The 27,856-nt window shown below is 35.4% G+C and overlaps 1 protein-coding gene across 1 annotated transcript in view; it reads left to right on the top strand.

Annotated features, from left to right (window-relative positions):
• Positions 1 to 27,856, top strand: part of PKHD1L1 (PKHD1 like 1) — a 162,340-nt gene that overhangs the window by 25,980 nt on the left and 108,504 nt on the right. Inside the window, exons 12-25 of the mRNA XM_059165766.1 lie at positions 3,527 to 3,616; positions 5,924 to 6,192; positions 7,652 to 7,743; positions 9,714 to 9,873; positions 10,182 to 10,317; positions 11,092 to 11,235; positions 12,993 to 13,150; positions 14,243 to 14,356; positions 15,070 to 15,219; positions 16,260 to 16,384; positions 19,731 to 19,894; positions 21,268 to 21,440; positions 26,688 to 26,835; positions 27,363 to 27,517. Of these exons, the coding sequence (XP_059021749.1) occupies positions 3,527 to 3,616; positions 5,924 to 6,192; positions 7,652 to 7,743; positions 9,714 to 9,873; positions 10,182 to 10,317; positions 11,092 to 11,235; positions 12,993 to 13,150; positions 14,243 to 14,356; positions 15,070 to 15,219; positions 16,260 to 16,384; positions 19,731 to 19,894; positions 21,268 to 21,440; positions 26,688 to 26,835; positions 27,363 to 27,517 (2,078 nt within the window). The remainder of the gene's footprint in view (positions 1 to 3,526; positions 3,617 to 5,923; positions 6,193 to 7,651; positions 7,744 to 9,713; positions 9,874 to 10,181; positions 10,318 to 11,091; positions 11,236 to 12,992; positions 13,151 to 14,242; positions 14,357 to 15,069; positions 15,220 to 16,259; positions 16,385 to 19,730; positions 19,895 to 21,267; positions 21,441 to 26,687; positions 26,836 to 27,362; positions 27,518 to 27,856) is intronic.

Genomic DNA, 27,856 nt, shown 5'->3' with positions numbered 1-27,856 from the left:
GACATGACCACAACTTGGGCTCTGAGGTCATGATCAAAAAGCATTGTTTGGTAACAACTTGGCTACCTTCCACAAATTCCTCACCACATGTTGAGACACACATACCCTTTATATAACAAACTTTTTTTTTTTATTTTTTTATTTTTTTTTTAATTTTTTATTTTTTATAAACATATATTTTTTTATAAACATATATTTTTATCCCCAGGTCTGTGAATCACCAGGTTTACACACTTCACAGCACTCACCAAATCACATACCCTCCTCAATGTCCATAATCCCACCCCCTTCTCCCTTTTTGAACTGTTGTTAATTCTCAATGGGTTGGTTAGTTAGGAAAAAATTTAAAGTATTTGGGGACACTCTTCTCATCCCCTTTTCATTTTTTGTGACTTGTCTGGACATCATCAGGAATTACCGATGATATTGGCTTTAAAAAGAGCATTAATTGAGGTGTTCTGTTTTTACGAATTGAATAGGGCTTGGTTCTCTGGTTCTCTGGTTATGTATCTAGATCTTTTCAAGGTAGGGAGTTGTGCAGCTCAAAAAGGAATGGAGGATGAATATAATAGTGGGAATCTTCCCACTCAGTCATAATGACCTTCTCTACCTTGAGCAAAGGACTCCGTGTTGGCCAGGCAACTGGACACATATTTTTTCTGATATAACCTTCTGCTTAGGTACTTTATAATTTTAAGGAATCTGCCCATGAGTCTGCAAAAATGTGATTTCTAGAGAAGAAATTAATATAAAGTAATTTCATCTAATATTTATACATATATATCTCTTTTCTGCCTTTTGGCTAAGATCAAGTGTAACATTTTTTTTTTAAGATTCTATTTATTTATTTGACAGACAGATCACAAGTAGGCAGAGAAGCAGGCAGAGAGAGAGGGGGAAGCGGACTCCCTGCTGAGCAGAGAGTCCGATGTGGGACTCAATCCCAGGACCCTGGGATCATGACCTGAGCCAAAGGCAGCAGCTTAACCGACTGAGCCACCCAGGTGCCCTCAAGTGTAACATTTATACAATATCTTTCCTATCCCTGTGGATCCTTGCTGGTCACCTACATAAATATTAAAACCTAAGCAATAAGATTTTTAAATATCATATATGTTTTCTGAAATTTTAAATATAAATGTTTCAAGTATTAAAATATGGGCATAAAATCTCTTTATATGTTGTATTTTATGATTTTGTGATAGTTGATATGCAAATACAACATGTTACTTTTGTGTCTTTCATTGCTATCAGATGTGACAAGGTTCAAGATTTTGAATCCTCAGTAATTTCTTTATTAAATTTTCATTACTTTTTTCAAGGTTTTTTCATTAATTTTAAATTCTAACTAATTTATTGGAGTATAATTACATATAGTAAACTGGGTGTATTTTATTTTTTTCTTCCAAGTTTTTATTTAAACATACAGTGTAATATTAGCTGCAGGTGTATGATACGATTCAGCACTTCCATACACACCCAGTGCTCATCACAACAAGTGCACTCTTTAATCCTCATCACTTAACACGTCCGCCCACCTCCTCTCTGGTAACTGTCAGTTGTTTTCTATAGGTAAGAGTCTGTTTCTTGGTTTGCCTCACATTTATCCCCCCCTTTGTTCATTTGTTTCTTAAATTCCACATATGAGTGAAATCATATGGTATTTTTCTTTCTTTGACTGATTTACTTTGCATAGCTTAATACTTTCTCTCTCCATCCATGTCATCACAAATGGCAAGATTTCATTCTTTTTTGTGGCTTTTATATATACTGGATCTTCTTTTTTTTTTTTTTTTAAGATTTTATTTATTTATTTGTCAGAGAGAGTGAGCACAGGTAGACAGAGAGGCAGGCAGAGGCAGAGGGAGAAACAGGCTCCCTGCTGAGCAAGGAGCCCGATGTGGGACTCGATCCCAGGACGCTGGGATCATGACCTGAGCCGAAGGCAGCCGCTTAACCAACTGAGCCACCCAGGTGTCCCTATACTGGATCTTCTTTATCCATTCATCAGTTGATGGACACTTGGGCTCTTTCCACAATTTGGCTATTGTTGATAATGCGGCTAATTGGGGTGCATGTATTCCTTTAAATTAGTATTTTTGTATTTTTTTGTTAAATACCTAATAGTGTAATTGCTGGATAATAGACTAATTCTATTTTCAACTTTTTGAGGAACGTACATATTGTCTTCCACATTGGATGTACCAGTTTGCTTTCCTACCAATAGTGTAAGAACGTGCCCCTTCTGCACATCCCTTACAACACTTGTTTCTTGTGTCATAGATTTTAGCCATTCTGACTGGTGTGAGGTGATATCTCATTGTAGTTTTGACTTGTGTTTATAGATGATCAGTGATATTGAACATCTTTTCACATGTCTGTTAGCCATCTGCATGTCTTCTTTGGAAAAATATCCACTTATTTGCCCATTTTTAAAAAAAGATTTTATTTATTTGAGAGAGAGAGATCACAAGTAGGCAGAGAGGCAGGCAGAGAGAGAGGGGGAAGCAGGCTCCCTGTTTAGGAGAGAGCCCAATGCGGGGCTCGATCCCAGGACACCGAGATCATGACCTGAGCTGAAGGCAGAGGCTTAACCCACTGAGCCATCCAGGCACCCCTCATTTGCCCATTTTTAATTAAATTATTCATTTTTGGGGTATTGAGGAATCCTCAGTTAATTTCTTAAAAATAATGATTTGTCTATGGATCTTTCTTTGCTCCAAACAAAATAGGCTAAGTTGGTTTAATTTACTGTTTAAATGCATTGTTTTCTACCTCAATTATCTTGCATTCACAAAACATACAAAATCGTAACAGGTAATGTTGAAGTAAGTTTTCCGAGCCACCAAACAAAACTTGGCAAAGATACCTTCCTCCATTTGCTACCCTTTGCCTCACTTTTCATTTGTGGGCTGTGATTCCCGTTTCAGTAAATACTTAAGGCATTGACGGTGAGAGATATATGGAAGTCTAAAACCTAGACTCTTCACTCTGTTCTAATTGTGTTTTTATATAAGTGTCATCATTCTTGTTTAGACCCTTACTGTTTTGGTTTCATTATCTCTGTTGTTTTCATTTGAAGACCTTGGACTAAATCACCATCTTACTTTTTATTTATTTTACCTAAGAGGGCTGGGATCATCTGCTTTTGCAAAATTTTGAATATCATGGACTTATTTCAGCAACTTTTCTGTAGGGAACAGAATGTAAGACTTTACTCTGAACTCAGAAGTGAAATCTTTTACAGTGACAGTGTTTTATGAAGTTTTTTATTTTGTTTCTCAGAAATCACGAAATTTCGTAACTCAGACTTATGATGTGTTGCCAGGAAAACGTTGCCATGTAAAAGTATGGCAATTAACAAGGATAAGCTTTTATGCAGAACACATAAAGGAAACGAAGAAACCCTGGCTTTGCTTCTTGCTTGTGCAACTTGGTTTTCATCAGAAAGTACTTCCAGATAAGCCGATCGTGATTTGCATTCTGGAGCTCTGTAGTAATACCTCTGTACCTTGCTTCTCTCTAGGTCAAGACTGTGATATTTTGAATGTCACAGAAAATAGCATATGCTGCAAGACACCGCCTAAGCCTGAGGTTCTCAGAACTGTCTATCCAGGTAAGTTACCAGAAGAGAGAATGACCATTTCTACATTTACATAAGAAGATACACCCCATTAGTCTTTCAGTCCTTTGGGGCTGCTGAAACAGAACACCACAGACTGGGTAGCTTATAAACAACAAACACATATAGATCTTACAGTTCTGGAGCCTGGGGAGTCCCAGATCGTGATACCAGCAGATTAGGTGTTTGGTGAGGACCTGCTTCCTCATAGATAGGCACCTTCTTGGGGCTACAGAGCTTTGTGGGGCCTCTTTTATAAACCCTCATTCATGAGGACTCCGCTCTCGTGACCTAAGCACCTCCCAAGGGCCCTACCTGCTAATAACATCGCATTGAGCATTAGGCTTCAACATCTGAGTTTTGGAGGGGATACAAGTATTTAGCCCATAACAATTAGTAATAAAAAATACTTGAACTTTTTAGAATTTGTAGTGAGAATTGTAATACATTTCTTCCTGGTTTTTCTCCTTACACTTTCTGGATCAGGGAGTGTTTGTATTAAAATAGCTGCCTCAAAGCTGCAGCATGGAAATAAACTCAGCCTGAATTCCCGAAATACCCTCCTGGAAACAGCCCTCCTCTGTTGAATGAGTTTGATGGGAACTTTATTTCAGGTTAAATGAGATTACTGAATGATGGTGCAGGCTACAGGGACATTTTATAAATGCCTTTTTGTGCTTAAAACACAAATGTCAGAGGTTAAATCCTTATTTGTTTAGAATATTTTAAGGGTGATAACAGGGGATGAGAGAAATGGAAATCAAAATTCTTTCCAGATTTTGGCCCATGGCCCATGGCCCGTGGCCTATGGTAAGTGCTTGACATCTGTAGTGATACCACTCACTGAGAGGCTGTGCATGGGTTTGAGGGTATGTATCTCATATCTTGTTCACACAATGAAATTGGTTTATGGTTACACTACTGGTTGGGATTTGAAGCCACATAAATTATGTTTATCAACCTCTTAAATTTCCTTGTTTTGGGGATGCCTGGGTGGCTCAGTTGGTTAAGCAGCTGCCTTCAGCTCAGGTCATGATCTCAGTGTCCTGGGATGGAGTCCCGCATCGGGCTCCTTGCTCGGCAGGGAGCCTGCTTCTCCCTCTGCCTCTGCCTGCCTCTCTGTCTGCCTGTGCTCACTCGCTCTCTCCCTCTATCTCTGACAAATAAATAAATAAAATCTTTAAAAAAAAATTCCTTGTTTTGAACGACATTAGGGAAACAATGCCCAGTTTAAGAGACTATTTTGAAAATCACAATTGGTGACTTCAATGAAAGTTGTATTTATCAGAGAACATTGCTGCTGCCGAAGTCTGAGGTGTTCAAGCTTTCCTCCAAAGAGACTCACCTGAAGAGGAACCATCATCTAGATCCAGCTCCCCCAGACCAGCTGCTGGAAGAAGACATGAGTCTGATTGCTGTAGTTTAGGGAAGAAAAAAAAAAGTGAGATGGCTTCCTTATGATTAGGAAAAAACTTAAATCAGAGTTTATGTAGGTTCACTTTAATGGGAATGTTCTGATTCTCTCCAAGAAGGAGATGGAATCATAGAACAGAAGTAATGTTAAAAAGAAGAAGAACAAATACGGACAAAAATCTTAAAGCCAACACTGTCCATTCTTGGATTAGTTGCAAACCATTAATTGGGTTACCTTTTTTTTTTTTTTTTAAAGATTTTATTTATTTATTTGACAGAGAGAAATCACAAGTAGTTGGAGAGGCAGGCAGAGAGAGAGAGAGAGGAGGAAGCAGGCTCCCCGCCGAGCAGAGAGCCCCATGCGGGACTCGATCCCAGGACCCTGAGATCTTGACCTGAGCCGAAGGCAGCGGCTTAACCCACTGAGCCACCCAGGTGCCCTAATTGGGTTACTTTTGTTAGAGAGAGTAATCAGGCAAAGGTTTTGAAATCAAATGGCCTGAATCATAAGGTTTTGAGATTTAACTCTATAAAGCAATGTCAGTCATATCAGAGGTAAGAGTTAACATATTATATTATTTTAAGTAAAGCACTTAGTAGTATCTAATCCCCATTGCAACCATGCAAATAATAATATTACTCCCATTTTTTTATAAATGTAGAAACTGAGATGCAAATATATGAAATAATAATAAATTGTATGCTCTCTTAACAGCTTTCTATGCTAGAGGTGCAGGTACATGTAGGGTATGAGTCATTGTTTTGTTTACAAGCATGCTCCAAACACGTGAATAGCATAGAATATCTATAACCACTACCCAAGTAGAAGGCCATTGAGAAACCACATCAACATTCTGATGAAAGTATTCTTTTTTTTGTTATATTCAGGTGGGAGAGGTCTAAAGCTTGAGGTATGGAACAATAGTCGGCCAGTGCGTCTTGAAGAGATACTTGAGTACAACGAAGAAACCCCGGGGTACATGGGGGCCAGTTGGGTAGATTCGGCTTCCTACCTTTGGCCCACGGAGCAAGACACATTTGTTGCACGCTTCAGTGGATTTTTGGTGGCTCCAGACTCTGACGTCTACAGATTCTACATCAAAGGCGATGACCGTTATGCCATTTATTTCAGCCAAACTGGACATCCAAAAGATAAGGTACGGAAGCTACAGAAAATTATTTAATACTATAAAAACAATAGGACAACCTTTACATGTAGCTCACTTTTAAGATATATTTTCACATGGTTGGGTTCTTGGCTATTGTAACATGTGTAATATGAACTCTAAAGTCACCATAGAAAACCATGGCCTAAAAAAAAAAAAAAAAAAACTTTCCTGTATCTATATCTTCTCTAGGAAGGAAAAAATACATATATTTCCTTTAAAGATTATTTTATTTTTTTTAAAGATTTTATTTATTTGACAGAGATTACAAGTAGGCAGAGAGGCAAGCAGAGAGAGAGAGAGAGGAGAAAGCAGGCTCTCTGCCCAGGATCATGACCAGAGCCGAAGGCAGAGGCTTTAACCCACTGAGCCACCTAGGCGCCCCTAAAGATTACTTTAATTATGGAAGAGTTTTAATCATATGTAAGAAATTTGGAAAAGAGTAAACAGTTCACTCTTCTACTAGATCTCTTTCACTATTATGTGGTTATGAGATTGAAGTCCATCATTTCTTTTTGTGTCTTTTTTGTTTTTTATATAAATAACGTCATACATCCAATTTCATAGTCATTTTGGTCACATATTAGTATTTCCATATTTTATTAAATGATTTTCACAGTACGATTTTTGATGACTGAATAGTTTAATTATTTATTTATTATTATTGCTAAACCTGAATAACATTACGCATACTGATAAGTTTTTAGCTTACTTCTGACTTTTTATGACCACAAATTTTACTCGAACATTTGTGTTCATTAAATTATTCTGTATTTTAATTATTTCTTTGGGAGAGTTTTGCAAATGTGAAGTCAGTTATCAAATAAAAAATACATTTTATTACTCAGCGTATATGGCAAGATCGCCTCCCAAATGGGAGGAACAAGTTTAAGTTGCTGCCTGTAATATATGAATTATAATTTTACTATAGCTTTTCAGCATGTTTCCTCCAAGGATGGTATAATCATTCCTGATGTGAAGCCCAGAGTTTTCTCATTCTAGCATGCAGACTCATTTAGTGATCTGTAGCGTCTTTCAGATCCACTTTTAGTGACTTCATTTGGATTAAATCCCTAAAAACTCTCCACAGAGCAAAAGGGTATTTCATTTAACAATAATAATGGTATACATCTTTCTATTTTCTATTGCAGTTCTAATTGTGAAAAACCATAGCTTGTGTGTATTCATGGTATAGTGGTGCTGATGTTAAATAAGGTTGGAAGGTATGAAGTGGGCTTTGATAATTTTTAAAAACTTCATTTCACCATGGCTAATAGATCTTAGAAGAAAAATATGGTAGTTTCATAGTTTTCTATTTATAGAAGTTCTAGGATTGACAAATAATAAGTGAAAAATAAAGCTGAAAAGATCTAATAATAAATTCTCTCCTCTCTCTCTCTCTTTCTCTCTTTCTCTCTTCCTCTCTCCCTGTCTTTCTTTTTGGGATAAGGTGAGGATTGCATATCATTCTTCCAATGCCAATGGTTATTTTTCCAGTCCTACACAAAGATCAGATGACATTCATCTTCAGAAAGGAAAAGAGTAAGATTTTTTTTTTCATTAAACTATTATGTGGTATTTAAAAACTGTAAGTTTATATCTGAAAATATTTTCAGTTGGCTTTATTGGTGGAAGTGATATTAGTTTATTGGCTTAATATATAATTCATCATTCTTTATAATTTTATTAAATATGATTTCTATATTTTCAAAAATATTGACCTCCAACCAACCTGGGAGATTTACTATCTATATTATTCCTATTGCAGAAATTATAATTTTGTGAAATTTACTTAATCCTGTTCTTAGTTTCCTACTAGGACCTTTCTGTCAATCCAGCTAGAGGGTTGGGATCAAAGTTCCCTGAAAGAAATCATACTCCGTGTTCTCACTGAAATCTTAGTACTAATGACATGAGGAAAGCATCCCATTCCCTTTCTCTTCTTCCTCCCACTATCAATTCTTTATATACTTAAAACTTAAACTTTGTTTTTTTAACCAGGATCACTAGGTCAGCAAGGGTAAGTGGAGTACCTAATTAATCCCTACTGCTATTGAGTGTTAATGTACCTTCAGGCTTTGCCCTCCCCTTGGAAAATGCATTCAGTTTACCTGCTTGGCAGGAGCACAGAATCACATGAATGTGACTCGTAATACATCTGCTGTCTGATATCTGTCCTTCCGTGAGGTAGCTTGCAGTTTATACACCAACACTTATAATGACGGCTGTGGATAAGCCACTCTAGCTGGCTTATTGCACAGTGGTCCCTGGGACCTTTCCAAAGGGAGCTCATTTGCCAGATTCATCCCACTCAGATAATAAAGCCCCATTTCTAGGTACATATCTTTCGGTCACCCTGTTCTACTTTGAATCATACCTCAGTTACTAACTTTTAAATAACCTTTCAATCTTTACAACTCTCTTAGTGTCTGTTATTCATATGAACAAAGAGAATGATAATATATATTTTATAGTCTTTTGTGAAGGTTAAATATAATAATGTCTGCCAAGTGCTCAGTTTAGTGTCTCGTACATAGAAAGTACCTAATGAATATTGTAAGCTGCTAATAAGGATACAGAATTTAATAGTTCTTTGAGGTCTGCTTCTTAGTGTTGCCCGCATTGATCTGGCGGAGCTGGCCAACAGGTCCTCAGGGCAGCAAAGAGCCTGATGTAATCCTTCAATATCAGTTCTATGATCCTAGAAGGATCATCCTAGAAGGATGAGAGGTGGTACATGGCCCTCATTCAGAGTCGATCATGAATTGTGAATACTTATCTTCACATACAAGGTTATCTGTTGAATGATGCTAGGCAATTTAGAGGAAGTCCCAGCTGACCTCTCCAAAGATGGGAACAGTGGTGACATTGATAGAGAGTTACGTAGGTAACTAATAGCTTTTCATCGCCTGTATCAGCTGGTCAAGGAAGGCCTTATCCTTGATAGGCAGTTGGATGATCGAGCTTGTTGGAGGACCAGAATCAATGTAACCAATAACAGTTTCCTGAAATTATGTTTTATTTCCCAAGTTATAAGTGGAGCCACTATTGAAGGAACTGGAGAGAAACTTCCATCCCTGACACATTTAACCACTCTGATAAAAATACGTGATACATCTAAGTCTGCCTGTCATTTTCTTGTACATATGAAAGTATTTACACTCCACATGTCTTCTATGTTTTATGCCAGGAAGTTTGCATTACAATGTAAATATAATTTTATTTTAAGCTCCTTGAGGATAAGGAGTAGTATCTTTTTCAATAAATATTTACTGACAAAACTGAATGAGTTAGTCATGAATGCGGACAATTCTGTATCTTTCATGTAGATATCCTACATAATTCATTTTATTTTAACAAACCACTATGAAACTTTAATATTTAAAATCAGAGATACTATAAAAAGTAAAATAAAATAAAATCAGGAATACTACAATATAAATCATTTAGTAAGCTGGTGTTTTATATAGTGTTGAAATGTTATTCATTGGAGACAATTTCATACTTTCCAGATATTACCTTGAAATCTTGCTGCAAGAGTATAGACTGAGTGCCTTCATTGATGTTGGCCTGTACCAGTATAAAAATGTCTATACGGAGCAACAGACAGAAGACGCAGTGAATGAAGAACAAGTTATCAGATTCCAGTCGACAATGGTCCAGGAAGTACAGGTTTGCCGTGATGATAGGTGTGCTTCGTGGAAAGTAAATGTTCAAAGATAGAAGTTCTATTTGCTTATTAATTTTACTCAGAAATATACTATTTGGGGACAAGGCAGTCATGGAAGATTATTGACTTTGTGGGTTGGAGAATCTGTATTAAAATTCAAGAGGCTGTTATTGGATTAAGAGTGAACTGTAAAATATTTTATCATTTACAGTAAAATAGAGCAATCCAGAGGCATTGAGTAGTTGACTCTCATGCTTTTACAATATATTTTTCTATGCAGTAAAGATATGTTTTTTAACTTGGAAAATAGGTTATAACACTGGAAAACTGGGAAACATCTAGTGCAACCAATGAAGTTCAAAAGATCACAGTGACCAGTCCATGTGTGGAAGAGAATTCATGTTCACGCTATCAGTATAGATTAATCTATAACATGGAAAAAACCGGTAAGCTGTATATAACAAAGGAGATTTTCTTTCTCTTAATTTATAAGTGAAAGTATAAAAATTGGCTCTAGTCAAATTCTACTGTCTGGAAAATATTATTTTAATAGTATGCTAGACAAAGAAGCTAAAAATATATTGTGAAGAAAAACCTTTAGACTGGGATTTAAAAAAATGGCATCAGTAAAAACAACTTCCTGGTATATGATCTCATTTTCTTTTATAAGGATCTTCATGAATGTATATCTAAGTGCACATACAGAATTTATATATCTCTGACTCACAGGTGTAAGCTAATAAGAATTAAATTCACCATTACAGAGAATTAAACATTTCTTTCAGTTTCTCGTTAAGGGATAAAGCTATGAGACAGTAATTTATCTGTTAACAAAGACATTGTATCTCTGTATTATATAATAATAAACCAAAAAGTATAATTTTTGCTATTTCTGTTAATTGTTTCAATATGTAAATATCAATAGGTGCTTACTGTTTTCCAAACACAGCACTTAATCACTATGGGAATTAAAAAAAAAAAACAACAACCCATGATCCTCCCTTAAAGAGATCACAATCCAATTAAGTAGTTATTATTATTGAACTTGAATTATTTCAAAACAATTTCATTAAGTGATAACATATGATACAGACTATGGGAACCTTAAAAATTTTAAATATAAAATATCAGTGTTGGCTATGGCAGTGCAAAAGGATTTTAACTTTTTTTTTAATTAAAACCTCTAATCATTTGACTTTTTTTTTTTTTTTAATCCAAAGTCTTGCTACCTGGTGATGCTTCTGACTTCTTATTGCAATCAGCTTTGAATGAACTCTGGTCTATAAAACCGGATACAGTTCAAGTAGTAAGAACACAAAACGCCCAAAGCTATGTTTACATGGTAACTTTTATATCAACTCGAGGTAAGAATGTATATCATTTTGTACTTCTGTTAGGTTTTTTCTAAGAAACAAATTTGTATCCTGTACAACTCCACAAAAAAGGCAAAACTTGGGGCACCTGGGTGGCTCAGTGGGTTAGGCCGCTGCCTTCGGCTCAGGTCATGATCTCAGGGTCCTGGGATCGAGTCCCGCATCGGGCTCTCTGCTCAGCAGGGAGCCTGCTTCCCTCTCTCTCTCTCTTGCCTGCCTCTCTGTCTACTTGTGATCTCTGTCAAATAAATAAATAAAATCTTAAAAAACAAAAAAAGGCAAAACTCCATAAAATGACAGAAGAAAAGCAGTGGAGTCAGAGCCTTGATTAATTTTAGGAGAAATAAAAATCAAATGGTTAATTTCTTGTATTATAATTAAAATTTTAGTTGTATTTTAAGTATTGTACATCTCCAGTGCATGGGAAATATACTATGTATACTACAGATACATTATCTGCATAATAGCCTTCTGTAATTTAGCAAAAGTTAGTGAAGATATGAATACTGGAAATAAAGTTTAAGTAGTCAGTATTTCTCAAGAGACACTAGTCTGACCAGATCTTGCCTGATGAAAAGATTATGGTCACATCCACATGGGAAGCTGCATATGCCAGCTTCTTCTTAAAGACTGATGGAGCTCCTTAGTATTAAAATCCCCAAGGGTCCTTACAGTGAGAAAACAAACATACAAATGCAAAACTGAAAGAAAACATTTGACCTGTGTTTAATATAGTACTGTCCAAAATTATTTGACTTCTCTTCTTTCCAAATAACAACTATTAACTTCCTGTTAATGTTTTGCATTTTCAAGTCTTAAAGCCAAATTTAGCAAACAAGTTTAGTATTTGGGCTATCTAGCTCAAAAGTAGGTCCCTGACTATGTATTCTTTCTTTCTTTCTTTTTTTCTACTTTTCTTTGGGAAATCATTATTATCTAACTCATAAAAGTAAAATGTTACTTCATTGTTTATGTTTCATTTTATACAATTGTTGATTTGATTGTTGAGTGGAGAGCAAAGAATTTTATTTAACATGAACTGAAGTTCTAAAGATTTCCCAAGGGTTAGGTTGTCGAAATACTGCATAAATAAAGATATGATTATCCTTGTTCTCCCAGAAACATATCTACAATTAAGAGAGAAAGTTTAAGGCTTCAGCAGCACTTTAAGAAATATAGTACTAAAATCGTAACCGGGCAAATTCTAGGATATTATCCAACAGAGAAGGTCCGTGGGATTCCACTAGCAAATCATCTTCCCGAAGCAGAGATACATCTGAGGACAAGCCCTTATTTCTCTCAGAGTGAGATTGTGTAAACAGGACTCAAAGACATGGGGCTATTTCCTGGAATACAGTTTTGTGCTGTATTTGTGTTCAAAGAAAATAGCAATATCCCAGCCTAGCCCTTTATTCTATAATAATGGTGCTAGAACAAAACTAAAAGAATTTTTGGACTATCCCACTGCCTGCCCATTGATCTTTACCTCATGGTCCCAATACCACCTTCTGTTTATCTCATAATCCTTTCTTTGAAGCCATGGAAACAGAACCCAAAATGAATAGCACTTTATTTGCTGTTTTGCTCTTTCTGCTACTGTTAAATCTGCTCAAATTCCAGGATCCATGTCTTCCCATTCATCCTTTTTTTGGTGATAATACAACTAAATAAAACTAATTTTGTTTACTTTGAATGTCTATTATTTTATTAATTAACACCTTCCAATTCTGTTTGGTACTTCATTGCAGGAGATTTTGATCTGCTTGGTTATGAAACATTTGAAGGGGACAATGTCACACTAAATATTACAGAACAGATCAAAGGAAAACCCAGTCTGGACACATTCACACTGAACTGGGATGGGGTCACTTCCAAGCCTCTGACCCCATGGTCGTCACAAGCTGAAGTATGCTCTTTGTTAACAATTTCACAAGTAGCTATTTATTTTTTTAATTAAATTTATTTATTTTCAGCATAACAGTAGTAGAAAGCTATTTAAACATCACCTTTCTATTAAAAAAAAAAAAAAACCTCCCACACTTTAAGGAGTGGTAATGTGCTCTTTTACTTGGCATGGTGGGTTGGAGCCAACACATAGAGAACAGAGAAGGGAGGAAACATCACAGAGACAGAGAGGTTAGAGGGGAGTTCTTAGAACTATGTCAACAGCTGTTCCTGTAGAAAGAATAGTTCCTAGGGAATTACTGGATTTTGACAACTACCTGCACTATGAGTTTAAGTTAATGTTTGTTTGATGATTAAAGATCTTATATTATCTCCTTAATTCTAAACATTGTATCTGTGCTTTGCCAGAGAAGTAGATGTGGAAATTATAGAACTTGTGAATGTGGACCAATTCTTGAAGAATCCAAAATAATTTATTTTTTTTAAATAAGCATAAATACATTTTAGAGTATCAATTTCTTCTTTTGAAAAACAGAATGCATTATTCTTTCCAGTTAATTTTGAGTTAATTGAGAAAACTATTCATTTGGAACGTTGTTTAATTCGGTGCTAATTCATTTAGGTTCGCCTCATTGCCTTCTTTTTTTTTTTTTTTACATTAAAAGTATTTTTTTAATTCAAATTCCAGTTACTTAAAATACAGTCTGATATTAATTTCAGCTGTACAATATAGTGATTCAACACTCCCATACAATACCCAGTGCTCATCACAATAAATGCAATCCTTTGCCTTCTTTAAAAAAAACTGCTAAACAAACATGTCTACCTGATGTAACAACTGTGTAAGCTAATATTACCCAACTGGATGTAACTATTGTCATTCTAAGATAGAACTCTTGAAAAAGACATTGGACACTAAAATTATGACAAACTTAAAAATATTTAGGAAATGGTCTCATAATGATGGCTAAAGTATGGGAATTACATTATGCAAATGTCCTAATATAACTAATGAGTGAAATTAGTGGTAGAATTATGAATGTTGTAACCCTTCACGAAAAATAAGTCTCTAAAGTGCATGCTGTTAATTTAGTTTCAGGCAGCCGTGGAAGAAATGGTTACCGCCAAGTGTCCACCGCAAATTGCAAATTTTGAAGAAGGATTTGATGTGAAATACTTTAGAGATTATGAGACTGATTTTAACCTGGTATGGAATGTTAAATGAACTGTGAAACTGGCCCAATAAGAATTCATATAAATGCTTGTAATTTTGTGATTTTCTTTGTACTAACACTAATTCCTATTGTCAATTTGCAAAAATAATTTTGTTATACATTTATTGATAAGGTCTGTTTTAGCATCTCCCTGCATCATAATGTGATTCATTTGTGAAAGCAGCATTTCCACTGCATGTGAATTTTCTTGATCAAGGAAAAGTAAGCAAGATGGACAAATGTAAGACATATAGGATATTTTATTTTTTTTCTTTGCTTGCAGAGTATATCCTGTTTCCTCATTGACTTCAGAGAGTACAATTTGTAGTAAGGCATTATATAATAAAATGCTTCCCTTGAAATTTGAAGATTAAACAAAAAAAAACTGGCACACAGTCAGGTTTTTTTTTTTTTTTTTTTTGTGGAAGGAATGAATAAATATCCTTAAGAGTTCATGATATAAGGAGAAAGATAAGATTTAAGAAATAGTCAAATACAGGTACTAAGGATTATATGATTATGGAGCCAAAGGAGTGATAGAAGATCAGAGCTTTAGAATTTCAAAGAAGAGTGAGAATGTTTCAAGTTAAAGTGAGGTGGGAAACAATGGATCCAAGTTGGAACTTGAATAACTTAAGTGGAGATGAGCAGGAATAAAGCAGGACCATAAAGCATGTTTTCATTCGAAATATTCTTGTTTCTGTAGGAACATGTTAACAGAGGGAAGAAGACAGCTGAAACTGATGCTTACTGTGGTCGTTATGCCCTAAAAAACCCAGCTGTTCTTTTTGACTCAGCAGATGTTAAACCAAACAAATTACCATATGGAGACATTTTATTATTTCCTTATAATCAGGTAAACCCAACAAAATGGTATGCTAATTTAATCTGTAAAATACTTTGGTAATAAAATGTCATGAAATTCTAAGACAGGGAAAAGTGCTTGTCATGTGAAATCATGTCACTTTGGACAGGTATTGTGGTTCACATTCTGGTGCTTGTGATTTCCTCTTCTGGTGTTTCTCAAAAAAAGAAATTAAAAAAATATATAGTATCACCCACATGTGTTCTGCTTTATCTTATAATTTAAGAGAAAATTATTTGCACACAAACTTAAATACAAAATCCATTAAAAATATATTACCTCTTCAATACTCTTCCGTTTGTTAGGAAGAAACAAAAATGGATAGCCATCATGGAGTGATCTTGGGTATCCAATCAAGGAAAAGCATGAGCAGAGAGGGTAGTTTTAGGATAGGTATTTAAGACTAGCAATCATAGTCTTGTTTACCCTTTTTCTTGTTTTAAAATTCTCAGATCGTGATGCATGTTCCCCAGTTCTAAGTTCTAAATATATTTGGTATGCTTAAGATGTTGTAGACCATTGAAATTGGTATTTAATTACTATTTTACAGTGACATTCATCTCCTCCTCTAAATGCTCAGCTACCATTCATACCCCAATTATCTCCTTGAGTGTTTATCTTCTCTTGGTGGGAGATGGGCTTTTAAATTCATTGCAGAGTTCACTTAGAGATGGATTTAAATTTTACATTGCTCCCTGACTATAGGGAGTAGATTATTTCCATTTTTTAAGGAAACCATAGCTAAGAAAACATTAAAGAATTTATCATTAATTGTAAGGTCACTTTAACTCCACTTCCTCTTCTAGAAAATCTTCCCCAATTCTTCTGTACCTAATCAGCTGAAATTAATTATTCTTTCTCTGAATAATTTTAATTCAATAAATTCAAATTCAAATTCAATAATTTGAAACATTTTGTACAGAAAATTCTCAATATTTATTTATTGCATTAGGTTGAATTAATTTGAATTGGTATAAAACAACCTAAAGGTAAGATATTATTATTGACTTCTTTTTTAATTTTCTGTGTAGTTATGTTTGGCATACAAAGGATTCCTGGCAAATTATATTGCTCTGAAATTCCAATACAAAGACAGAAGCAAGGTTACTAGAAGCAATGATATACAATTTACATATAACTTTGCTAATGGAAACAAGTAAGTTAATGCTGTGAATTTAAAACTTAAGTTATATATGTGTATATATACATATACTTAAATTTAAGTTCTACTATAGTATATAAACTGAATGTAAACAACCCCACTTTTTGTCTTTTTTTGACTTTTTGAAAAATCATGTGCACCATAGATCTGACTGAAATTTTCCTGTCTTCTATATAAGCATCCTAACAGAAATATTTGTGCCAAAAATAAATCTATAGATTGTGAAAATAAAAATGGGTCTAGCATTATCACCCGTAACTATTTAAAAGACAAAACAGTGGTAAATTTTATAATTTAAACCATGTATTACTAAATTTAGTAATGTTCCTACTTACTGAAAGAAGGTAGAAAGAGACTTCCTTATTACAATATTGTCATTAGACTTTGATCACTCAAAAAAAGGTGCTTTTCAAGTGTGAGTGGAGAAAATAAAATATTTCAATGAATACTCTAAACTTAAGGGAGAAAAGAGACTTTTTTTTTTAAGATTTTATTTATTTATTCGACAGAGAGAGATCACAAGTAGGCAGAGAGGCAGGCAGAGAGAGAGGAGGAAGCAGGCTCCCCGCTGAGCAGAGAGCCCGATGCGGGACTCGATCCCAGGACCCTGGGATCATGACCTGAGCCGAAGGCAGCGGCTTAACCCACTGAGCCACCCAGGCGCCCCAGAAAAGAGGCTTTTTAATGCTTGGTTTTTCAATAGTTAGATTCACAGAAATGCAAGTAGAAACTATAAGGGGAGAAACTAAATAAGCCCAGAGAAAGCTATTCAGTGATTGTAATTTCCATACTGGCAAGCAAAATTTAGTTCTGCATAATTATGTTGTGATTTAAAAAAAAATATTTTATTTATTTATTTGAGAGAGAGTGAGAGAGAGCATGAGAGGGGAAGAGGTCAGAGGGAGAAGCAGACTCCCCATGGAGCTGGGAGCCTGATGCAGGACTTAATCCCTGAACTCCAGGATCATGACCTGAGCCTAAGGCAGTTGCTTAACCAACTGAGCCACCCAGGCGCCCCATGCTTTGATTTTTATTAATGGTTATATCTTCTGAAATTTACAGCATCCACTTTTGCATTTCCACATACAAGACACAAAAATTTCACATATAGTAAAAGTGGTAATGAGGACACATTCACACATATATATTTTTTTTATTTTAAGAAGTATTTCCAGGTACATATTGCTCTAACCATTTCCTGCATACCCGAATTGAACAGTAGGATCACAATTTGAGTTTTTATGAGCACCACCTGCATGCATTTCACTCCTCCACCGTAATAGGATCTGGTAACGTTTTACAGACCTTGGTTCTTCCTTGTTAGTCAAACCATCACTTAGCCATATTGCTAAATAGGTCTTTCCTTTTAACTCATCATGTATCTGCTGTGAGGTAATTTGAAGATGCACTACATTTGATAGAACCGATGGGCTTCCTTTACCCTAAAAGCTATGAGATCTTTAAGCAATAATTTCACTATTTTTAAAGGAGTAGGGTTCACTGGTTAAAACTGTTGCCAGTCAAGGCAAAGTAAACTCTCCTGCTCCTATTGGGTATTTCTAGATCTGCTTTTTTTTTTTTTTTAACCAGCAAATGGCCAATTTTATTTCAACTATGATTTTTATATTCCCCTTCCCCTAATGGACTATGTTGAAGCAAACTTCAGATAGCCCATTATTTTATGTTAGAGTTGAGTGTGCACTGTAAAAAAAAAAATGAGGACTATTTTAGCATCATTACGTTCCCCGTAAAACAACAATTCTTAATATTACTAAATGTCAACTCAGTATCCTGATTTCCCTGATTATCTCAGAAATGTCTGTTTACAGTTGGTATTATTTGATCTAGATCTGCTTTTATTTAGGTCAGGCCACCTAGATCAGATAGATGTTTTTGCATTAGATTATTTTCAGGCAATATTAGTGTTAGAGGTGGCATTTCCTCCCAAGAATCATTCTATAACCTTCCAAAAGCAGTGATGTTTGTAACTGTAAATCAAATTTCAAAATCTGAAAAGTCACATCTGATTTTCTTTTAAGAGAAAACATGATTATCTATCCACAAAGGCCATGTGCTGTTCACTTAAGGTCACCTCCTCTTTGGAAGGTGGGCTTCTGATTAGAAGATTTATTTATTTTATTATTATTATTATTTTAACATATAATGTATTATTTGCCCCAGGGGTACAGTTCTGTCAATCATCAGGCTTACAGATTTCACAGCACTCACCATAGCACAAACACTTCACTTAAGTTTTGATACTTCTGTATCAAATATATGTATTTGATGTATTTTGATACCATCTATTTTGATACCATTTGTAGTCTCCTTTTGTCTGGCATAAGGTCCTGTTCGGTAAACCAAATTTTCTATGTAATAGTTTTTTAAACTGCAGAATTATATAATTAGAGTAGAATTCTACTGAGACCCTAAGTACATTTTTTCATATTTATTTAAAGAGCACTTTAATGTACTGCAGTTTTATGTATAATTTCCTAATAATGATACACCAGTTTAAGCTAAGCTTGGATTCACTGAGTGGATCCTATCATGAGTTTATAAACCATGAAGGAAATTAGAATAGAAGGTGCCCAAGCAAACTAGTCAGTTAGTAAGTGTAGTAGTAGTTGATATAAAGATTATTTTAAATTGTATTTAGTTATTTCCATGGCAATATTTATCTCTTTGTGGCAAACTCTCATAGCTGAATTGCTTAATTATAATTTATGGAATTCCAATGCAGTTAAAATGTAGTGCAAAATCTGAGTTTAAATTACACATTTAAGAGGCATTGTATGATAAATCATGTAGCTCTTCGTTGTCACTTAGAACAATAGACAGTGTAACTGCAGTGAGCTCTTTTAGAAGTAATAACAAGTTCCAGTTTTGCATCTTAGTACTGACCTGAATTTACTCTTCTATCCCTCACATATTTTACTGAAATAGTTTACTTCATTCTTGTGTCTTGTTTTTACTTACATGTTCTACACCAAGGTGCATACTCCTTAGTTTCCTTACCTATTGCGACAGAATATTTCATGTCCCTATGGCTACTGCCAAGGCTACAAATAGAAGAAAACCTGTACTTGTATGCAACATTAAATCTTTTACTTAATGCAATGTTAAATTTTGCATGCAAAATTAAATCTTAAACATTAAATTTAAGTTTCTGTCTGCTGTTCCTTGTTATGGCTGCTTTTCTGTACTAATGAAGTATGCTTGATGGTCTTGTGGGGAAAAACACTTTCACTCCTTGAAATTTGAATGCTTTTTATAGTGGACTGGTTTACGTTAAACATTACAACTGACCTATCCACCTAATTAACCAAAAATATTTCAGCTGGACCTATACTTGCATAGACCTTTTGGACCTCATACAAACCAAATACATTGGGACAAATTTTTCTCTTCAGAGGATTGGTTTACAGAAAGCATCAGAAACACAGTCCTTCTATGTAGATGCAGTATATGTTGGACAGACTTCTACCGTCTCGGCGTGGGATGGTATGTTGTATCATTTCATATCTAGTTAAGCCTTCTAAATCTCTTGTATTAAAATCTCACCATGGGAATTATCTATATTCTTTAATTTAAATAGAAACATTGATCTCTAAATATTCATAACTCATTCTTTTTTCTCAATGTTATTATTTAAATCATGTTATTTTTTATTCTAAGGATAAATGTACCCTCAATTTAAACGTTGTCATGATAGCGAGAATTGGTCTTAATAGTCCTGGATTCTGTTTACAGATATACAAACGAGACAAACAGCTTCTTTTTACTTTGTTTGATTTTTGAGACACTAACTCTGAAGATATCTGTTCCTAAAAGTCAGCTATTGACTCTGACATCTGTTTGGTAAAATTTGGCCGAATATTTCCAGGGACTTAATGGTGATAATTAATAATACTTAAATGAAAACTTTATTTCTGGTAGTCTAAGCATTGTTTTTTAGTCATGTCATTAGACCCACGTATATGAGCTGTGATAATAAAATAATTAAAATTAAACTGTGACCTTTCAAAAAAGTCAACCTAATTCACCTTAAAAGGGACTACTACCATTTTTCAGAAGAATTTTGGAATCCTTTTCTTTGGAACTATTTTCAAGTGCAAGGCCATGAGTCAACTGGTAACAACTTAAATGTAACTATTTTATTTTTATTTATTTATAAGAATTTTATTTATTTATTTGACACAGAGAGAGAGACAGCAAGAGAGGGAATACAAGCAGGGGAGTGGAAGAGGGAGAAGCAGGCTTCCTGCTGAACAAGGAGCCCGATGTGGGGCTCAATCCCAGGACACTGGGGTCATGACCTGAGCCGAAAGCAGACACTTAATCACTGAGCCACCTAGGTGCCCCTAAATGTGACTATTTTAGAGTCCCTTCTTTTGAATCTGCTTTCACCAGGCCTACATGATGATTGGTGGAGCCCATATATAAGATAGCTCACTTGTGTCCAGATAAATGTAATTCATTAAATAACATGCCTTTAGCACCTATCATGTGGCAGGCACTGTGCTAGGTACTAAATAAATTGCTGTGAACAAGACTATCCTCCTGGTCCTGTCCTCATAGAGCACACATCCCAGTGAGTGCCACTTTCAGGGAACCCAGAGCAGAGGAGAACTAACAGGTCCACAGTAGGCTACATGGATAGCAGGGTTTTTAAATATTTTCTTTTATCTGATGAGGCTTATATGTTGACTGATTTTAGAGCTTTATATTCTAGAAATAAAAGTTTACCAAGCTCCAACAACTACTTGCCTTAAGATCTTTCTAAAATTTTATTTTACACAGCTTATTCCATGACATGGATGTAATTTGAGCAAATCCCATGCAATTTTATTTCCCATTTATTCTATGTTCTTTAGAAATGCCAAAGAGAAGACTTCCAGCATTAGCAAATAAAGGGATATTTTTAAAGAGCTTTCAGGTGAATCACACCAAAACTAATGGATCAAGTATGACCAACCAATATTCTATCACCATGACTTCATATAATTGCAGTTATAATATACCCATGATGGCTGTGAGCTTTGGGCAGGTAAGCCTAGAATTTTACAAGTTACTGTTTTCAATTCATGGGAGATTAGCTTTGGTCTAGCAAACTTTCTTTTTTATTTTTACAAATGGCTGACATACAGATGAAATATCTTTTAATAGGACAAGATAACTGTGCTAAAGATAAATGAAGAGTTAGAACTTGAGCATGAAAATTCATGTTCATTAAAAAAATCTTCAAAAGGGGCGCCTGGGTGGCTCAATGGGTTAAGCCTCTGTCTTCAGCTCGGGTCGTGATCCCAGGTTCCTGGGATCGAGCCCCAAGTTGGGCTTTCTGCTCAGCAGGGAGCCTGATTCCCTTCCTCTCTCTCTGTCTGCCTCTCTACCTGCTTGTGATCTCTCTCTCTGTCAAATAAATAAATAAATCTTTAAGGAAAAAAAAAATCTTCGAGAGATATATCTATGGGGAAAAAAAACAAAGAGAAATATTTCTCAAACAGTCAGATTTAAGTAGAGTTTTCACTGTTGACTTGAAAGGAAAAGTTGCAGGCTCTTTCAGTAAATGTTCTAAACAGAGATTGTTGAAAGAAAATTTGAGATTCTGCAATATTTTTAAAAATTGTTTCTGTTATTGGGCTGCCTGGATGGCTCAGTTGGTTAGGCATCCAACTCTTGATTTTGGCTCAGGTCATGATCTCAGGGTTGCGAGATCAGGTGCCATGTTGAGCTTTGCACTGGGTGTGGAGCTGCCCAAGATTCTCTTTCTCCCTCTCTCTCTCTGCCTCTACCATCCCACCTGCTGTCACACACATGTGTTCTCTCTCTTCAAAAAAAAAAAAAAAAAGATAAAATAATAAATGAATAGTTTCTGTTCTAAACACCATTTTTTGTTTATATCAAAATGGATACAGGGAAGAAAAAGATAGTTTTTTAAAATTCCAAAAGGATCTGAACAATTTTTTGTACTGTTTCAGTTATTTATAATAAGATCAGTATTAAATACTACAAGGATTTGTATTTTATTTTTATGTTTTTAAAGATTTTATGTATTTATTTTAGAAATAGAGAGAGAGAGAGAGAGAGTATGTGTGTGTGTGCAGGCACAAGGAGGAGAAGAGGGAGAGGGACAAGGAACTCTGACTCTCCTCTGAGCACAGAACCTGACAGTGGGGTTTGATCCCATGACCTTAAGATCATGACCTGAGCCAAAATCAAGAGTTGGACACTTAACCTCCTGAGCCACCCAGGAGCTCCCTATAAGTATTTTTAAATTTAATGTCCCATAAAAATATACAATGGATTAATATAATTTTCTATAATGAGCCAAAAAATATATAATAAGTTCAGGATTAGGGTTAAATAATAATTAAACATTATTAGAGTCTCAAAGAGTGTTTTGCTTAATCACACTCTGATTCTGTGATTAAAAATACTGAAAAACTGTAAGTACTCCACAAAAATTGCTTTATCCCATGCTGGTGCAATGTTTGAATCTTAGTATCTTCAAGATGAATGTCGTGTAAGTATTTTTCAGTCTTTTACTCTTAGCTCTGTGACAAAATGTAGTAACTAACTTAGGGGATTGTATTGTCAAAGCATCTGTGTCATCAGCTCCCAGTTTTCAAGATTGCTCATTAAAATTGGTAATTGTATGCTCTAGCTTTGGTTTTTTACTCAAGGGCAATTAAAGAATATGGGACATATGTTTGTGACCTTTAAAAAAAATTCAAATGAAAGATACATGCAGTAATGTGCACATATGTTAAATGTCCAGATCTATGAATTTTTTTTTTTTTAAGATTTCATTTACTTACTTGACAGAGAGAGAGAGAGATCACAAGTAGGCAGAGAGAGAGGGAGAAGCAGGCTCCCTGCCAAGCAGAGAGCATGATGCGGAGCTCAATCCCAGGACCCTGAGATCATGACCTGAGCCGAAGGCAGAGGCCCAACCCACTGAGCCACCCAGGCGCCCCTCTATGAATTGTTTTTAAAAATGGTAACTTTGAGGAAATTGTAGATTCATATGCAGTTGTTAAAAAATAGTAAAAAAAAAAAAATTCCTTTTACTTTTTACCCATTTGTCCCCAACAGTAACATCTCGTATAACCATAACATAATAGCACAACCAGGAAATTGATATTGATACAAACTACCAATCAGATTTTACCAGTCCTACATGCATTCATTTGGGTGTATGTATATATTGTATATATATGTGTAGTTCTGTACAGTTTCTTTTTTAAAGATTTTATTTATTTATTTGGCAGAGAGGGAGACACAGCGAAAGAGGGAACACAAGCAGGGAGAGTGGGGGAGAGAGAAGCAGGCTTCCTGCTGAGGAGGGAACCTGATGCAGGACTTGATTCCAGGACCCTGGGATCATGACCTGAGCCGAAGGCAGATGCTTAGCAACTGAGCCACCCAGGTGCCTCTAGTTCTGTACAATTTTATCACATGTGTACATTCATCTGTTGACCACAAGGATTCCTTGTGCTACCCTTTTATAACCACGGTCAGCTTCCTCCCTCCTGTTCCCCCTTAACTGGCAAACCTGCATCACTACAATCTTGTCGTTTCAACAATGTTATATAAAATGGAATCAGCTCTTACATAATCATACCAGTATACAGCCTTTTGAGATTGGCGCTTTTACTCAGCATATTTCCTTTGAGATTCCTCCAAGTTCTTGTGTGTGTATGGATAATTTGTTCATTTTGATTACTGAGTTGTAGTAAATGGTATGGATGTACCACAGTTGGTTTAGCTACTTACTCATCAAAGGACATTTGAGTTGTTTCCAGGTTTTGGCTACTATGAATAAAGCTGCTGTGAATGTTTATCTGTAGGTCTTCCCGTATGACATAAAATTTTCATTTTTCCAGATTAATTGCCAATTGGTGCAATTATGGGGTCATGTGGTAAGGACATGTTTAGTTTTGTAAGAAACTACCATATTCTTTTACAAAGTGCCTGTACCCTTTTACATTCCCACCAATGTTTGAGTGATCAGTTTCTGCACAAACTTGTCAGCATTGACATGATCACTACTTTTTTAATGTTAGCCATTCTGATGGTAGGTACTGGAGCTCATTTTGGTGTTAATTTGCCTTCCCCAACGGCTAATGATGTTGAACACCCATATATTCTCTTCTGCGAAATGTTTCTTCATGTCTTTTGCACATTTTCTAGTTGGGTTATTTACCTATTGTTTTTAAAGCTCCTTTATATTCCAGATATAAGCCCTTCCTCAGATACGTGGCTTTGCAAATATTTTCTCTAAATGTGTACCTTGCTTTTCCATCTTCTTTATAAGGTCTTTCACAGAATGAAAGTTTTTAATTTTGGTAACAGCCATTTTATCAATTTTTCCTTCTATGAATGATGCTTTTTGATTTCGAGTTTAAGAACTTTACACTTAGCCTGAAGTCTTAAATATTTTTCTATTTTTTTCTGAAAGTTTTATAGCTGTGCATTTTGTATTTAAGGTCATGATCCATTCTGAGTTAACTTTTGTACAAGATGTGAAGCTTTAGGTTGATGTTCTTTCTCCATTGAATTATTTGTGCACCTTCGTCAAGAGTCATTTGGGCATATTTGTGGAGGTATATTTCTGTATTCTCTATTCTGTTCCATTGCTCTGTGTGTTGATTCATCGATCAGTCTCTCCCTTGTCGCTGTATAGTAGGACAGTGTTGGATAGAGTGATTCCTCCTACTTTATTCTTGTGAAAAATTGAGCTATACTAGGTGCTGTGTCTTCTCATGTAAATTTTGGAACATACTTGTGTATGTCTACAAAAATCTTGCTGTCATTTTGATAAGAATTGCATTAAACTGATACATCATTTTGGAGAGAATTGACACTTTTATTGGGCTTGTAATTCACAAACAGGGTATGTCTCCATTTATTTAGATCTTCCTTACTCTCTTTCAGCAGCATATTTAGGTCCTCTTTGATGACTTCCATCAACATTTTGCAATTTTCAGGTCAGATTCAGTACCTGTTTTGCTAGATTTGTATGTATTTCATTTTCTTTGAAGCAATTGTAAACAGTCTGTGTTGTTAATTTTGGTTTCTACATGCTAGCTTTTGTATATAGGAATGTGACTGGTTTTTGTGTTGACCTTATATCCTGCAGCCTTGCTGAATCCCATGAATTTTTACAAAGTAAATGCGCTCATGTAACCACTACTCAGGTCAAGATAAAGAAAATCGTTAGGTCCCTAAGAGCCTTCCTTGTGCCTTCCCCTAGTCATTAAATTATTCCATCTCTACCCCTGGATAATCACTGTTTTGACTTCTACCACCAATAAATAGTTTTACTTGTTTTAAATCTTCATATCAATAAATTGTTATTTAATTTAATAATTATTAAACAATTTAAATTATTTAATTTTAAGCAATATGTGCTTTTTTGCATCTAGCTCCTTTTATTTGCTGTTGTGAGATTTATGTGTTGCACGTAGCTGTAATTCATTCTTTGTCATTGCTTTACCATATTCCATGGTGTGAATATACCACAATCTAACCATCCTATCAATGGGCTTTTGCCTTATTTCCATTTTGGCACTATTAGGAATAAAGCTGTGATGAACATTCTTGCATAGGTCTTCCGGCAATTATGTTTACTCCCTTCAGCGGGCAACGAGGCTTACAGTTTTAAATTTTGCAAGATTCACAGATGACTGCGAGGGATCAGAAGCAGGAGACTATCATTTTCACTGTTACAGTCTACGAATCTAATGTTACAATCTAGTTATAATCTATGAATTTTTATAGCACTGTTGCTTTTGTCAATTGATTGGCACTCAGCGTTAGGCTTTTCCTGAGTGTGGAACAGTTCTCTCTGCTGATTATATACTATCATATATTGTTAGTTTTATAGTCCCCATATGTTATTTCTCCAAAAAGAATTTTACTTCTTTGATAGCTAAGACTGGATCCTGTGTTTCCCTGCATCCCCACGGTGATTAGCATTGTGCCTGGAATGGAATGCCTGTTCAATAAATATTTGTTCATTGAGTGATGGAGGGTACACTGTGAATTAATGAGGTATTGCTGTGGTTCCAGCTGATTGCTGCCTAGATGACTGAGTTGACTTTGGCCTCATTACTGCAGCTATACAGGGATGGCCCGTGTTGATTTATGTGACTCTCCTTAATGTTCGGAAGAGTCCTGCATACCTGAGGCTCATTTATGTCATGTCCCAGGATTGTACGATAGTGAAATAGAAATCATGTTAGCCGTTCTTATGTTTAATCATTTTATCAATATTTATTTTGGAAATTAGAGAATCACAAATGAGACAGAGAATGAATCCATTTACAGAGGAAATAATTGGCCAGGGGAGTCAAAGATCCGCATTCAAAGAATTCAAGCCGCGTCCCCACCTCTAAGGGGCAGTTTTGACATTCAAGCTTATGGACACATTCTCAAAGGTATAAGACAAAAGTTCAGAACATTGATGTATATATATATATGTATCAGTTGGACAGTGCCAGTCTACACAACCATAATAAACATTTTGGTGTATTTCTTTCTAGTATGGTTTCTCTACATAATTGATATAGTAGAGATAATGTTAGTGATGTAAAGATAAATTATCCAGAACAAACTGTATTTTCACTTTTTCTTTATCGCCTCTCCAGATATAACAGGTTATATTTCCAAAAGTTTGTTTTTCTTTTATATCACTTGACTTATAGGTTATCTATAAAGTTAATATTAAAAATGAAAATATTTGAGCCTAAGTTATAATCTGAGGTATACTACTTATGTAACTTTTGCTTCCAAGAAATACAGAAATTCTTGGCGTAAATAAGATACAAATTTTATTTTTACTATATTGGAGGAGGACAGCTGGCTTATAAGTGATAACATACAGTACGCATTTCCTGTATTTTAGGAGTGAAATTTATTTGTGAATTTTTGACTCCTCCCATTTCCTGTCCTTCTCTGTGAGCAGGCCTTCCTGCCACGGTGTCAGCAACGGATTTACAATTTGCGCTCCAGAGTGTGGAAGAAGTGGGTCGCGTCTCAGTGACACGCGAGGGAAGCTGCGCTGGATACTCGTGGAACATCAAGTGGAGAAGCGCATGTGGAAAGCAGAATCTTCTACAGGTTCCCTCAGCTGGCTTGGTTTTCATTCTCTTCTGCGTGTTGCTTGCTCATTTGCAGCCTGCCTCATTTTTTTTTTCACCTTGCCCCATTTTTATGATATTTGAGACTATGTTTTAAAAAAATGCAAACTGTAGACTAAACATTAAAAAAAGGAAATTTGAGGAGAAGATTGTTCTTAATGAAGTTGACAAGATGTTCTCTTTCATGGAGAATTGCTCTTGGTACTTTATTTGCTGTCCCCTCTGGAAAGAGTCCAGGAATATGTGTTAGAAGACCCTTGGCAAGGGCAGAAGGAGGTCAGGGAGCACTATTCTCAAACTAAATCTGGGTATACTTTAT

The sequence above is a fragment of the Mustela lutreola genome, chromosome 3, assembly GCF_030435805.1.
Source record: "Mustela lutreola isolate mMusLut2 chromosome 3, mMusLut2.pri, whole genome shotgun sequence".
NCBI lineage: Eukaryota > Metazoa > Chordata > Mammalia > Carnivora > Mustelidae > Mustela > Mustela lutreola.
The sequence above is the reverse complement of the archived record's forward strand: the minus strand, read 5'-3'. Positions and strand labels throughout refer to the sequence as shown.